This window comes from Mirounga leonina, unplaced genomic scaffold, assembly GCF_011800145.1.
Source record: "Mirounga leonina isolate KUSES-001 unplaced genomic scaffold, KU_Mleo_1.0 Mir_115, whole genome shotgun sequence".
NCBI classification, from domain to species: domain Eukaryota; kingdom Metazoa; phylum Chordata; class Mammalia; order Carnivora; family Phocidae; genus Mirounga; species Mirounga leonina.
The window spans coordinates 63,445,634-63,459,175 of NW_023270268.1; the positions used below are offsets into that span (position 1 = coordinate 63,445,634).

Below are 13,542 nucleotides of genomic sequence, written 5' to 3' on the forward strand. Positions count from 1 at the left end.
AGATACTCCCTTGGCACTTCATGTTATTCACTGCATTTCATTTTAGCAATACTTTTATGTTTTACAAGGCACACTCCACTGTTAGTCAGATTTACTCCAAAAGTAGTCTCGGATTCCGAGGAATTACGTAAGAATAAAAACACTGACAAATAAGGGAGGGATTCAGTCTAGCTTGATCCACCTGTATACTCTGCCCACATCGATAGTTATTCGGGTATTTTATGAGGCATTCTAGAAAAATGCCAGACTTTTCAAAGAGAAAATTACAACGATATTCTGGTTCACTGTAACTATGAGAAGTAGGCCCAAGGGAAAACCGTGTATGAGGCCATCACGCACACGGGCGTAAGGTACAACGCCACTAGCTGGACCAGCAACACTCGGCTACCTAAGGTTCAAGAAAACCACCACCAACCATGTATAAAATCACAGTTATGCCTAGAAGATTTAATGGGAGGACACAAAGAGGAATTTTGGAAAAAGGAACTGCAAATGCTTACAAAAGAGTACAAATCTCTAGACTACAAATCCAACACACATATGCCATTTCATCCTAGCTTCCATGTGCCTTTAATATAATTGTCAAACAATGCATATATTATACGGAGAATCCTAACCTCCAAGCACTCCCCAGGATCAAGGAACTCACATGATTTTCTAAAAGAACACAGCAATGGCACACATGTTATGCAGAGTGTCCTATCGCCCAGGAGTACAGAAAGAAAATCTGACACGCGCAGCGGAAAGTTCAAAATGTGATTTACTAACCTGGTGCCCCTGTGAAAGCAGTCGCTTCATACTGCTCTACAGAAAGAATCTTTACTATGAAACTAATCTCCAAAGCAGCTGATAGCCCAGAGGGGAGGAAATGGACTACCCAGGGAATCCACATGCACAAGGAAAGCAGTTTGTTCCCAACTTGGCAACTTAAGTCTCAGCCAAGCCCACAAAGCACTTTAGCCTATAAGCTTTAGTAATGAACTTGAAACCACTCCCCATATGTTAAATAGACACCGGGCAGCCTACACAATTGAGCCAAGGCTTCAGGCTTCATTTTTGAACTTGCTGCCTAAGAAAACCGTAACACACAAACTTAACGAGAACCCTCACTCCTCTCTCACTCCTTAGATACCGTATGAAAGTGACTCATTCATTTTAATAGAAGGAATACAGTCTCCCCACCACCACCCCCATGAGAGCCATGAAATGAATTTTACAATGTTGCCCAAGTGGTTAAGCGGTGGTGATTTCACTGCAATTCACTTTACATAAGAGGGACATATGAAGTTACTATTTGTGAGAGAATCAAAGGCACATACTGTTTTCAGATTGTGTGTGTGTGGTTGGGGGGGGGGGGGATAGCCTTAATTAAGCCTAAAATCTCATTAATTTCTAAAGTCTAAAAATCAACTTAAGTTCAAAAGGAATATTTTTTAAAGAACCTTCTAAGTTTTTCTGAGTATAGTTAACGCACAATGTTACATTATTAGAAGTGTATAGCATAGTGATTCAATATTTCTATACAGTATGCTATGTTCACCACAAGTGTATCTACCACCCGAGGATCCTTCTAACTTATGATTCTGACTTGGTGTCTGTAAATCTAAAAACCACTCATAATTCAGTTTCACCATCTACATTTTGGTTATATTTATAAGATGAAAGATTTTTTGGTAGTATTATAGTTTTTAATAGTTTAAAATGGAACTGAATATGACTCTCCATGGTTTCAAACTAAGAAATTTAAATTTTATTTCTCATTCTAGAAATATGCAGTTGATAATTTCCTTAAGGCATTTAGATCTTAAAACAGCCCATAATGTCCCAGCACATTGCTCAAGAAATAATGAAAATCCACGCTCTGATTTTTAATGTAACATGTTCACAGTACCATACACACAGTTTGCCCCTAGTTTTCAACTCCAAGGACAGTTTTAATTGTCATGGCTTGCTTCCATGATTTCTACTTTATTTAAAGAAGACCTATTTGACATAATGGTCAAGATTACCTGACTCTGTTGTTTCTTCTAAGCCAAAAGATTGGACCAAATATTCAAGGAAAACTCTACTCACTTGCTGCCAAACAAGATTTATGTATTGCTGGCAAAATCAAGTTACTCAAAACCTGTGAAACTTAAGCCATTAGCATATAAATGTAACAAGATCAGGCATGAAAAACCTGGGGACTCCTTGAGATCTCACACATGCCCCACCTGCCTCCCCACCCACTCCCAGGTCAGGGCTCAACGTTTTCTCATGGAGTCACTTTAGAACGACGCGGTTAAGACAGTCACCTCAGTGAGAAAACGAGGTTTAAGAGGCCCGTGCCTTAAAAAGGAGCCAGAACCCCACCTGGTGGCAAAATCGAGAAAAGGCTAGAACAGTTAAACCTCAGGGGAAATACAACTCTCCTGTCAGAAGGAAAACAAAAAAGCAGAAAAGGATCAGTTATAAGAGTACACTAATGTCACATACAATGTGTGGTAAGGGTCATGGAAAGTTTTTTCCCCCCCACAAGCGCAGAATATTTCTTAAGGATATGAAAGCACTCATGCAAAAAAAAAATAATTACACCGAAAACCATCTCTTTTATGTGGATCTGGTTTGCAAACACATACAATGATTTACATTCCCAGAAAAATCCTCTGATAAGTAGTGTTCATCACTCCTTTACTCAAAAAAGCTGTGAGAAAAATGCCTGCAAGGTCAACATCATCTCTGAAATGGAAGAAATATGGATAAACCCCCAAATCAACTAGCTAAGTACTGATGGGACGGTGTCCATCACTCTATAAAAGGCTGTATCCCTAAGACTGTTCCTGCCTCTCTGTCACAAGTATTTCTTTTTGTCTCATATAAATTATTTCTGCCAACAATCAATGTACAATATCAACCTCGATGGAGATGAAGAATAGTTAAATGCTAGGTTTCAAATTACACTAGAGTAATAAACTCCAGAGAAAAAAAAAGTATAGTAGGATGTGACTTTTAAATAAACCCAAGTCACACTACTGAAACTAAAACTAATAATAATAGCAGCTACAAGAGCTTAAATGGTGGACATGGTTCTAAACTGCTTCACAAGTAGTAACTCATTTAAATCTCACTACTGTCTTATACATTTTACAGATGGGAAAACTGAGGCCCCTAAAGGGTCAGTACTTGCCAAAGAGCTAGCGGTGGAGCTGGGATGAGAACGCAAGCAGTTTGGCTCTGATGTATGTGCTCCTAACCATGTACTTTAATAATTCCGTCCTCCCGAGTGCATACCACCTGGAAAACCCTGGTCAGACGCAAGGGAGGGGCAGATGGGAGAGGAGAACTGCTCCGTAAACAGTCCTCATGATGGTGCAGAGTGGGAAAGGCTTCGCAGCCAAAGCATCCGCAGAACTGAGACCAGAAGACTACATGGCAGGTAAGGGATCGCCAGGCAGAGGGCACACCCACTCAGCCTTCCAAGGCAAAGAGTTTGGAAATGGGGAATAGGCCACTGGAGGGACCACAGGGAGCAGAAGAAAACGCTGCAAGGGAGGCCAGAGCCCTCTGATGTCAATTTCACAGAGGCAAAGAGGCATCCAGAGGAGTTTAAACCGGAAAGTGACCAGATGTGCATGTTGGAAAGCTAAGTAAGGAGCCAGGCCTTGTAGAGTGAGTAGAAATTAAGAAGACATTCCAGGTAAAGGGCAGGGCAGACCAGTGCTTTCAAATGTACAAGCTTACACTTTCCCAAGTGTTACGGGGAGGCTGGGGCGGTAATGTAGGCAGCAGGGATGCTCGCTAGTTCTCTTGTGGAAGCGAGGTTCGGGGCCTGAGCCACATGGGCGTTGTTGAGGCCATCCACAGAGCTGGGAACACGGGAGGAGCAGCAGGCTGGCGGGAGGAAGAGGGATGGCATAGCCAAGCCCAGGCGTTGGACTTTGGAGGCAGAGCAGGAGGTCCCGCGGGCCAGCCAGGGTGGGCGTGCAGGAGATACAGGTCTGGCGCTCCAGTTCCCGGCCTGTACAGAAGGTACACAACTAGCAAGACACTGCACAGAAAGGATGAAGGACTGCAGCTGGAGGACAGCAACAGGGCACAAATGGGTTTTCCCTGGAGAGCACACGGCATAAGAGTAAAGGGTGAAGTCTGGGTTGTTGGGGTTTTTTTTAGACTTATTATTTTAGAGAGAGAGAGAATGAGCAAGTGGGGGGAGGGGCAAAGGGAGAGAAAATCCTGAAGCAGGCTCCCTGTGAGGAGCCCTACAGGGCGCTGGAGCCCAGGACCCTGAGATCAAGACCTGCGCCAAAATCAAGAGTTACACGCTCAACCAACTGAGCCACCCAGGCACCCCAAGGGTGACGTTTTAAGGCAAGGGGTTTCTGAGGATCTCGGACAGAATTCAAGACAGGGGTGGGGAAAAATTTCGTTTTAATTTTTACTAACCTCCAACTGAAATTGAGCATTCCCTTCCATTACAAATGTATGCAACAATCCACAGCAAAAGTAGCCATACCTGTGACTTGTGACAGTAGAAATCAAAGGTATCTTCATATCATGTTACAGCTATTGCAAATACCTCAAAGTATCTTTTCCACTCATCACTACTTCAAAATTATAGTATTCACTACACCTACCACTAGTTCTTGATATGTAATGCATTAATAAAGGATATATATTATAGTATTACACATTTTTTGGTATATGGATAACTGTATATCAGTATAATTGGTTTACTTTGTAATCCTATGCATTCTAATTTTATGCATTTAAGTTTATGCATTAAACATTATTCGAAAAGGAATTCATTAACTTCACTAGAATGCCAAAGGCATCCAAAGGTGCACACACAAAAGTAAAGAACATCTGGGGGCGCCTGGGTGGCTCAGTCCATTAAGCATCCAACTCTTGATTTCAGCTCAGGTCATGATCTCAGGGTCATGAGATCAAGTCCCACTGTGGCAGCCTCCCAGCTCAGCGGGGAGTCTGCTTAAGATTCTCTCCCTCAGACCCTCCCCTTGCTCACACGCACACACTCTCTTTCTCTGTAAAATCAATAAATAAATCTTTAAAAAAAAAAAAAGTAAAGAACATCTATCTGATTTAAGGGGGAAAAGAAAAAACCACAGAAAGATAGTTTTAAAAGGAAATTCAGAAAAGGGGGGACCCAGTATGAGATGATCCAGTATTCAAACCCAGGCGCTCTGACTTGTGTTCTTTCCTCCACCAACTGCACAACCTAAAAATAGTATATAAAAATACATCATCCCTTCATTTGTGTTAACAAAGTACTTTCACATGTATCAGCTCATTAGCTCATCACAAAGATCCAGAGTAGGAAAAGTCAACCCCAACGGTGTGAAACTTCAGAGAGGCCACAACCCGGGAAGACACCTCTCCTGGGGGGTGGGGGTGAGAGGACGTGCATCTGCCATCCTCGCTCTATGGGGCTGCAGTCGCGAGCACAGAAGAGTGTGTGAAGTCTAGCCCTTTTATCAAATCAGCTAGAACCTGACCTGGAGAGGAAGGAATCGTGAGTGCAGAGCCCCATGAGTGGATCCTGCTTCTTTCCAAGCTTCCATCTGCAGGCAAGGCTAACAATTTATTTGGATCCTTTGCTCAAAGCTCTTTTATTTAGTTCTCATTGGTGATCCAGGGTGAGTTAGAAAATTTACAATATTTCAACGTTTAATTTTCCTTTGGCTATAACCAGAACAGAAGCCTGTACTTAAGCAATTAGTTTGAAATTAGATAGACAAGCTGAAACAATGCACTCTCTGTTCTCTCCTCGCTGTACCAGCTAACTGGCCTTCATTATTTAATCTGTGACTCGTGTTGCCAGGGCTGCATTAGTAACAACGTGGCTTATTGTCTTCACATCCATTCTCTATTCTGCAACATCTGTCATGGCTCATATCTATATTTTATTTATTTTGCTGCTTTTACAAGGTCATTTTCTTAACTGCTACAAATTGCTTCTAAACTATATTCTAACCCCCCAAAAGGTAACAACATTTTGTAACTTGGTAATAAGAAGAAAGTTAAGGTGGAAGGACAGACACCCTTTTAGGTTACTGCAAATTTACACAAAATTATATCATTAAAACAGATTTTATCTCATGGTTGACTAAATAACCTATCTTTATTTTTTTTATAACCTGATCAATTCACAGAATCCTTGGCACCTTCTCATATAATGCATGCATTTCCTTTTTACAATGTGGCATTATATGACTGACATAACATGGTCTTCTGAAAAACAAGTTGAGTATTTCTTAACATGCGTGTTAAAACATAAATTATTATGTTTATTAATGGGCCTTTAATTTCTAAGTTCCCTTTTCTTTCTTTCCATAATAAGGAGCCATAGTAAAAATGGTCACTTGCTTTCTACTCACATTAGAATGGGAATTAGAATGGGGAATTCCTGTGGGTAAAAATGGAAGTTCAAAATTGGTTTCCAGACCCTGGGAACAGAATGGAGCCCTCCTGCTGCTGGCTCTCTGTGGACACGTGGACATGTTGGACACACAGACTCAGCACAGCCATCTACTGTATGTGCTGTGAAGGGTAACACCCTGGCCACCTGCCCTGGGCTGGGGGGAGGTGGGGGAGGGGAAGAAGGGACTGAACCTGGCAGCAACAAGCCTGTGATGAACTTCTTTCCTAATCACCCAGAAGCACTTCTTGCCTTGCTTGCCTAACCTAAGTAGCTAGAAGGATTCCTGTGCCCCGGCAATTCCTGTCGCCTGAAGTCACCTGCTTTTGTTCCTACCCTGTTTTCTTTACATTGCTCTCAAACAGCTTCCTCATTATACTTCTACCAGTCACAAAGGTTTAGTCAATTTTTCACACCCCCTAGTTCTTCCCCAGCTTCGGGTTTATGTCATTGCCCGACCGGTGATGCCTTTCTCCTTCCCAACCAGTAAAAGATTAAAATCCTCCCCAGCTTTTCCTGGGGCAACCCAAACCCATATCCTCCACAAAGCCTTCTCAGATCATCCAGATTTAGGGAAAAAAAAATTGTTTTTATTTATCACACCTAGAACAATCAGCAGCAAATGCATTAGACAACTAATCATGCCTGATGATGTTTCCATTGTTGTCTGGATTGGTTATTTAAATATCCTATGGCATTTAACTTTTCATGTAGTTTTATCTATTTCCTCCAACTTAAGTTATCAATAACAGCAGATCATAAGTTATATCTCTAAAATTAACCATTGTAGAAGTATACACCAGGCAAATTAATTTTACCTTATATAGCATTCATATCTATTTGCTGATTATGAGACTTAAATAATTTATATTATTAAATAGTAATTATAATAACAGCCAACACTATCACCACACTATCTTACTATACCCAATATTTTATTTGACATTCACATCTGCCCTATGAGATAGATACCATTATTTTCCCCATTTCTCAGATGAAGAAAATGGGGCCAGTAAGGTTAACTTGCCCATAGTCCTCCATTCTACATATATTTATTGAGCACCTAGTATGTGACATGCACTGTTAACAGCATTTAGTGATTCCAAGCAGAAATTCCCTATCCTTGGGAAACTTGTATTCTATTAGGACAGATCGACTACCAACAAATAAATATCACACCAGATAATGCTAAGTGCTAGTAAGAAGAAAACCAAAGCAGAGTAAGGGACTGGAGAGTGATCATCAGGTAGGCAGCCACTCCTGAGGTAGGGTAGGCAGAAAAAGCCTCTCTGGGGAGATGACACTTAAGCAGAGACCTGAATGGAGTAAGGTAACAAGCCATGTAATTATCTGGGGAAAAGGTCCCAGGCAGAAGAAACAGAAACAGCAGAGGCCCTGAGGTCAAAACAAGCTTGGAGTGTTCAGGAACAACAGAAAGTCAGTGCAGGCAGAGCGCTATGAAAGAGAGAGCAACAGAAGAGAATGAAGTCAGACAGCAAACAGGGAGGTCTGATCATATAAAGTCTGCAAATCATTGCACAGTTTTCCCCCTGAAATATAATGGAAAACCCCGAAAGATTTTAACCAGGGGATTGGAATGCTGTGACATTTTAAAACATTACTCCAGTTGTGTGGCTAACGAAAAGACCAAGAGAAAGCAGATTACTTAGGAGAATCCTGCAGTAAACCAGGTGGGAGATGTTGGTGGCTTTGACTGGAATGATGGCTGTGTAGAGAGATCTAAGGTATATTGTGAAGATAGAGCCAAGAGAATATTCTGATGTGGGTTGTCGATCTTCTGTGTGGGATGTAAAAGAAAAAGAAGTGTCAAGGAGAACTCTAAGATTGGCATATAAGCAATAGGGAGAAAAGTCCAATTACTGAGCTGGGAATGCAGTGGGTGGTGGAGAGTAAGGAGGAGCAGTGTGTTTAAGAGGCAAATCAAGAGCTCCATTTTGCATGGATTAAGTTTGATATAATTTTTATTTTTTTTAAGATTTTATTTTTTTTAAGATTTTATTTATTTATTTGACAGAAAGAGACACAGCGAGAGAGGGAACACAAGCAGGGGGAGTGGGAGAGGGAGAAGCAGGCCTCCCGCTGAACAGGAACCCGATGCGGGGCTTGAACCCAGGACCCTGGGACCATGACCTGAGCCGAAGGCAGACACTTAACGACTGAGCCACCCAGGCACCCCCAAAATTTTATTTATTTATTTATTGAGAGAGAGAGAGCACATGCAAGTGGAGGGATGAGGAGAAGGAGAGGGAGAGAGAGAATCTCAAGCAGACTGCGCTGAGCACGGAGCCTGACACAGGGCTCGATCCCATGACCCTGAGATCACAACCTGAGCCAAAATCCCAAGAGTCAGATGCTTAACCAGCTGAGTCCCGATATACCTTTTAGATACCCAAATGAGGATCAGTAGGACGTTGTATATATAAGTCTGGGGTTTGGCTATGTAAGGCCAGGATTCTGAATGGAGATATAAAATTGGGAGTCAGTCCGCTTCAAACAACATATTTATGCCATTTGACCTACTGAGAATGGATAAGGCACAGAAGGCTAAGAACTGAGGCTCAGGGCCCTCTAACAACTAAATGTTAGGAAGAAGAGAAGGATATAGCAAAGGAGGCCAAAAAAGAGCAGATGGGAAGATGGGAAGAAAAGCAGGAAAGCATGAGACAGAAGCCAAGGACAAAATGCTTCAAGTATAGAGTGATCAATTATGTCAAAGCCATCTGAGAAATGAAGAAAGAGGAAGACTGAACTTGCCACTGGATACAGCAATATGGAGGTCACTGGTGATGAGACAAGAGTGTTTCAGGGGAAGTGGGCACAAAAACCTAAATGGAGTGAGTTCAAATAAGAATGTGACTACAAGACATTGTTGAGAGAAATTAAAGACCTAAATAAGTGGATATATCATGTTCATGGATTAAAGAACTAAATATCGATGTCAGTTTTCCACAAACTGATCCAATAGATTCAACAATCCTAATCACAAACATCTCATTGGACTTTTCTGTAGAAATTGACAAGCTGATTCTAAAATGTGTATAGAAAGGCAAATGACCTAGAACAGCCAAAGCAATCATAAAAAATAAGACCAAAGTCGGAGGGCTTATACTCCCTGACCTTAAGGCTTTGACTAGTAAGTCTACATTAACCAAGACCGTGTGATATGGACATGGAATCAACAAAGAGACTAAAGAGACAGAACAGAGAGCTCAAGAACAGACCCACACTTAATATGGGCATTTGAATTTTCACAAATCAACAGAAAAATCCAATAAAGGAAGGATCTATAACTGATGCTAAAACAACTAAATTCCTGTATGACAAAAATAAATAAATCTCGACCCCAACCTTGTACCATATATAAAAAATAATTTCAGATGGATAACCCTAAATGTAAATGCCAAAACTGTAAATATGACACAGAAAGCAATAAACACAAAGGGAAAAAAATTAGACTTCATCAAAGTTAAAAATTTCTGTTCATCAAAAGACACCATGAAGGGCGCCTGGGTGGCTCAGTTGGTTAAGCAACTGCCTTCGGCTCAGGTCATGATCCTGGAGTCCCGGGATCGAGTCACACATCGGGCTCCCTGCTCAGCAGGGAGTCTGCTTCTCCCTCTGACCCTCCTACCTCTCATGCTCTCTGTCTCTCATTCTCTCTCTCGCAAATAAATAAAATCTTTAAAAAAAAAAAAAAAGACACCATGAAGAAAATGAATAGGTAAATCACAGCCTGGAAGAAAATATATGTAAATATATGTAAATCATATATCTGACAAAGGACTATAGTTCAGTAAAAAGACAGCAAAAGATTTAATGGGACATTTCACAGAGAAAGATAAACTAATGATTAATAAGCACATGAAAAAAAATGCTTAATGTTAATATTTATCAAAGAAATTTAAATAAAAAGCACAACGAGATATCACTACATATATATGCACCAGAATGGACAAAATCAAATGCTGGCAAGAGTGTGGAACAATCAGAATTCTCATATACTGTTGGTTCAAGTGTAAAACAATACAACTATTTTAGAAAAAGTTCTGGCAGTTTCTTATAGGTTTCTTATAGAACTAAACATATACCTACCTTATAACCAAATAGTTTCACACGTGTTTAGTCAAGAGAAAAGAGAACACATATCCACAAAAAGACTTTTGTGTTTGTTCATGGCAGGTGTATTCATAATAGCCCAAACCAGAAGGGGCTCAGGTATCCATCAAGAAAATGAGAAACAACTGTTGTACAAACAATGGAATAATAATTAACAATAGAATACTTAATAATGGAATGATACTGAGTAATAGAAAGGCATGAAATATACAGGATATGGCTGAATCTCAAAAATACTATGCTGAGTGACAGAACTTAAAAAAAGAGTACATACTGGAGCATGAGGGAACTTCCTGTGGTGACGGTCATATTCCATACCTTGATACGGGTTTGGATTGCAGAGGTGGTGTGTGCATCCATGAGACCTCCGAGTGGTTCACTTAAGATGTGTGATTTCAGTGTATATAAATTTTACCTCAAAAGAGAAAATAACTATTAGCAAATACTAAACTCCAGTTAATAATATGCACACTGAAGAGTTTAGGACAGAGTGTACGGATGCCTGCAACTTAGTTTAAAATGTATCCAAACATAAGAGGTGTTGATGGACAGATGGCAAGATATGTGTTATAGTAAGTAAGACAAAAACATTAATTGTAGGGTCCAGGTGGTGGTTATAGGGGTATTCACTTTAAAATTCTTTCAACTTTTCTGTATGTTTGAAAATGTTCATAATAAAATGCTGGGCAGGGGAGAGAGTAAAAGGTAAGGAATTGGAGGCAGCAAGATCAGACAACTCACTCAAAAGAGTTTTGCTTTAAAGAGGAACGGAGAGGGGTGCCTAGGTGGCGCACTCAGTTAAGCGTCCGACTCTTGGTTCCAGCTCAGGTCCTGATCTCAGGGTTGTGGGACTGAGCCCCGCGTCAGGCTCCGCACTCAGCCTGGAGTCTGCTTAAGATTCTCTCTCCCTCGGGTGTTTGCCTTCGGCTCAGGTCATGATCCCAGGATCCTGGGATCGAGTCCCACATCGGGCTCCCTGCTCTGCGGGAAGCCTGCTTCTCCCTGTCCCGCTCCCCCTGCTTGTGTTCCTGCTCTCGCTATATCTCTCTCTCTCTGTCAAAAAAATAAATAAAATCTAAAAAAAAAAAAAAAGTTTCTCTCTCCCTCTCCTTCTGCCCCTCTCCTGCCCCCACCCTCTCTAAAATAAATAAATCTTAAAAAAAAAAAAAAAAAAAGAGGAACAGAGAGGTGGGGCAAAGCTGGTGAGAGACAAAGGATTAAAAGGCGTATTTTTGAAGAAGAGAGATATTACAGAATGTTTGAAGAGTAAAAATGACCCAGTGAAAAGAGGAACAATGATGAAGCTAGTGGGAAAATCCTGTAGAAACCAAGTTCTGGACAAGAACACAAGACCAGGTGGGTTGTGGCTAAGGTGGACTTCAGCCAGGAGCATATACAGCTCATCCACGGCAAAGAGCAGGGCTTTGGGGGACAGAATTATGTGTGAAGGCAGGAGGATTTGGCAGCAGGGAGAGAAGGTGCTGCTCTTCTGACTGCTTCCAGTTTCCTAGTGAAATAAGCAGCAGGATCATTAGCAGAGAGAGAGACAGGAGGAGCTATTAGAGGTTTGAGCAAAGAGGCAAAGGTGTGAAATAGTTACTCAGGAGAGGGAAAGAATGAATTGACTGGGGAATGTGATAAGATTGCCCTAGAGTGCTGAGTGCCACTGCAGAGGGTGGGGTGACCAATTTAATGTCATCAGAGGTGTGTGTGTATGTGTGTGTGTGTGTTTCCCAGGTATGCTCAGCTGTTTGGAGAGGAGTGCAGAGTAATGCCTGTATAACCCTGCTTTTTACCAGGACTGGGTTTTTCAGGAGAGTAAGGCAGAGGGAGGAGAGGGGCAACACAATGGACCACAGATGAAAAGGTGAGTAGAGGGGAAAGGCAGAACACACGGGGCACTGATGGAAAGCAAAAAGGTAGCAGTCAAGGGCTGGAGGTAAAAATCAATCTGGGAATATCAGAAGTGAGCAGAAAAGCTGGTGGATGGTGGAGCTGGGATTTGAACCTACATGTCTGACTCCTGTGTCCACTCTCCTAACTGTAACACTCTCCAGCATCTTCAGCCCTCTGGCCTCTATAATTCTCTGTGCTTGGACAGTGTGTGTACCCATTTGGTCTAAGACTCTTAGGGACTATTTGCCCTCACTTAAAAATAATTTCTATAAAAATGTTCTTTATTTTCATGGAATGGGAAATACAAGACAAAGAGTTGGTATGATTGTCCATCCTGACAAATTGGCTAGAAGAGAAAAATCTATTCTCCTGTCTCTTAACACATGCCTTCTGGTCTTATATTTCCCACTCCTAAGGAGAATGAGTTGCTACTCGGAACAAAATAAATAGAACATTAGAAGGATTTGAAGAAACTAGACTCAAAGTAATTATTTCAAAAGAATTTATTTTAAAAATATTCAAGCATTGGGGCTCCTGGGTGACTCAGTCAGTTAAGTGTCCGACTCTTGGTTTCAACTCAGGTCATGATCTCAGGGTTGTGGGATGGAGCCTGGATCAGATTCCACGTTCAGTGGGGAGTCTGCTTGGGATTCTCTCTCCCTCCCCCTCTGCCCCTACTCACACTTGCACTCTCTCTCAACTAAATAAACAAATAAAATCTTTTAAAAAATTTAAGCATTAAGTCACCTCACTCTCAAGGAAAAAAAAAAAAGATGTCATGACTCTTCCAGGCATTCAGAATTTTAGATGGACTGCTAATTGGGTATTTGAGAAACTGTGTTAAAGCACCACACACTCACTGGCATTTAAGCACTACAGGGAAAAGTCCAGATTCTTTAGCCTGGCCTTCTGCTATTCAAGTCCAGGCCTTTAATACCCCTCTGCACAAACATCATGTTCCAGGCAGGTGAACTGCCCCTCCAGCCTCACCTCTGACCTTATGTTCTTACAGTTCCCTCCACCCAGTCCATCCCTTCCACCTGCCCAATCTCTGCCCATGCACATCCTCTTACCCTTCAGGTTCCAGCTCAAAC

General features: G+C 41.5%; 1 protein-coding gene across 5 annotated transcripts in view; it reads right to left on the reverse strand.

The window, feature by feature from the left end:
* The window catches only part of PLD1 (phospholipase D1), a 191,977-nt gene that overhangs the window by 159,094 nt on the left and 19,341 nt on the right, over positions 1-13,542 (reverse strand). The window contains exon 1 of one of the 5 annotated variants that reach the window (XM_034998936.1): positions 10,871-11,143. The exons of 3 other annotated variants lie outside the window; for them this stretch is intronic. In XM_034998936.1, the coding sequence (XP_034854827.1) occupies positions 10,871-10,908 (38 nt within the window). In that variant the 5' untranslated portion in view covers positions 10,909-11,143. Of the gene's footprint in view, positions 1-768; positions 2,005-10,870; positions 11,144-13,542 lie in introns of those variants that run through there. One more of the 5 variants, XM_034998937.1, reaches the window with a different exon arrangement.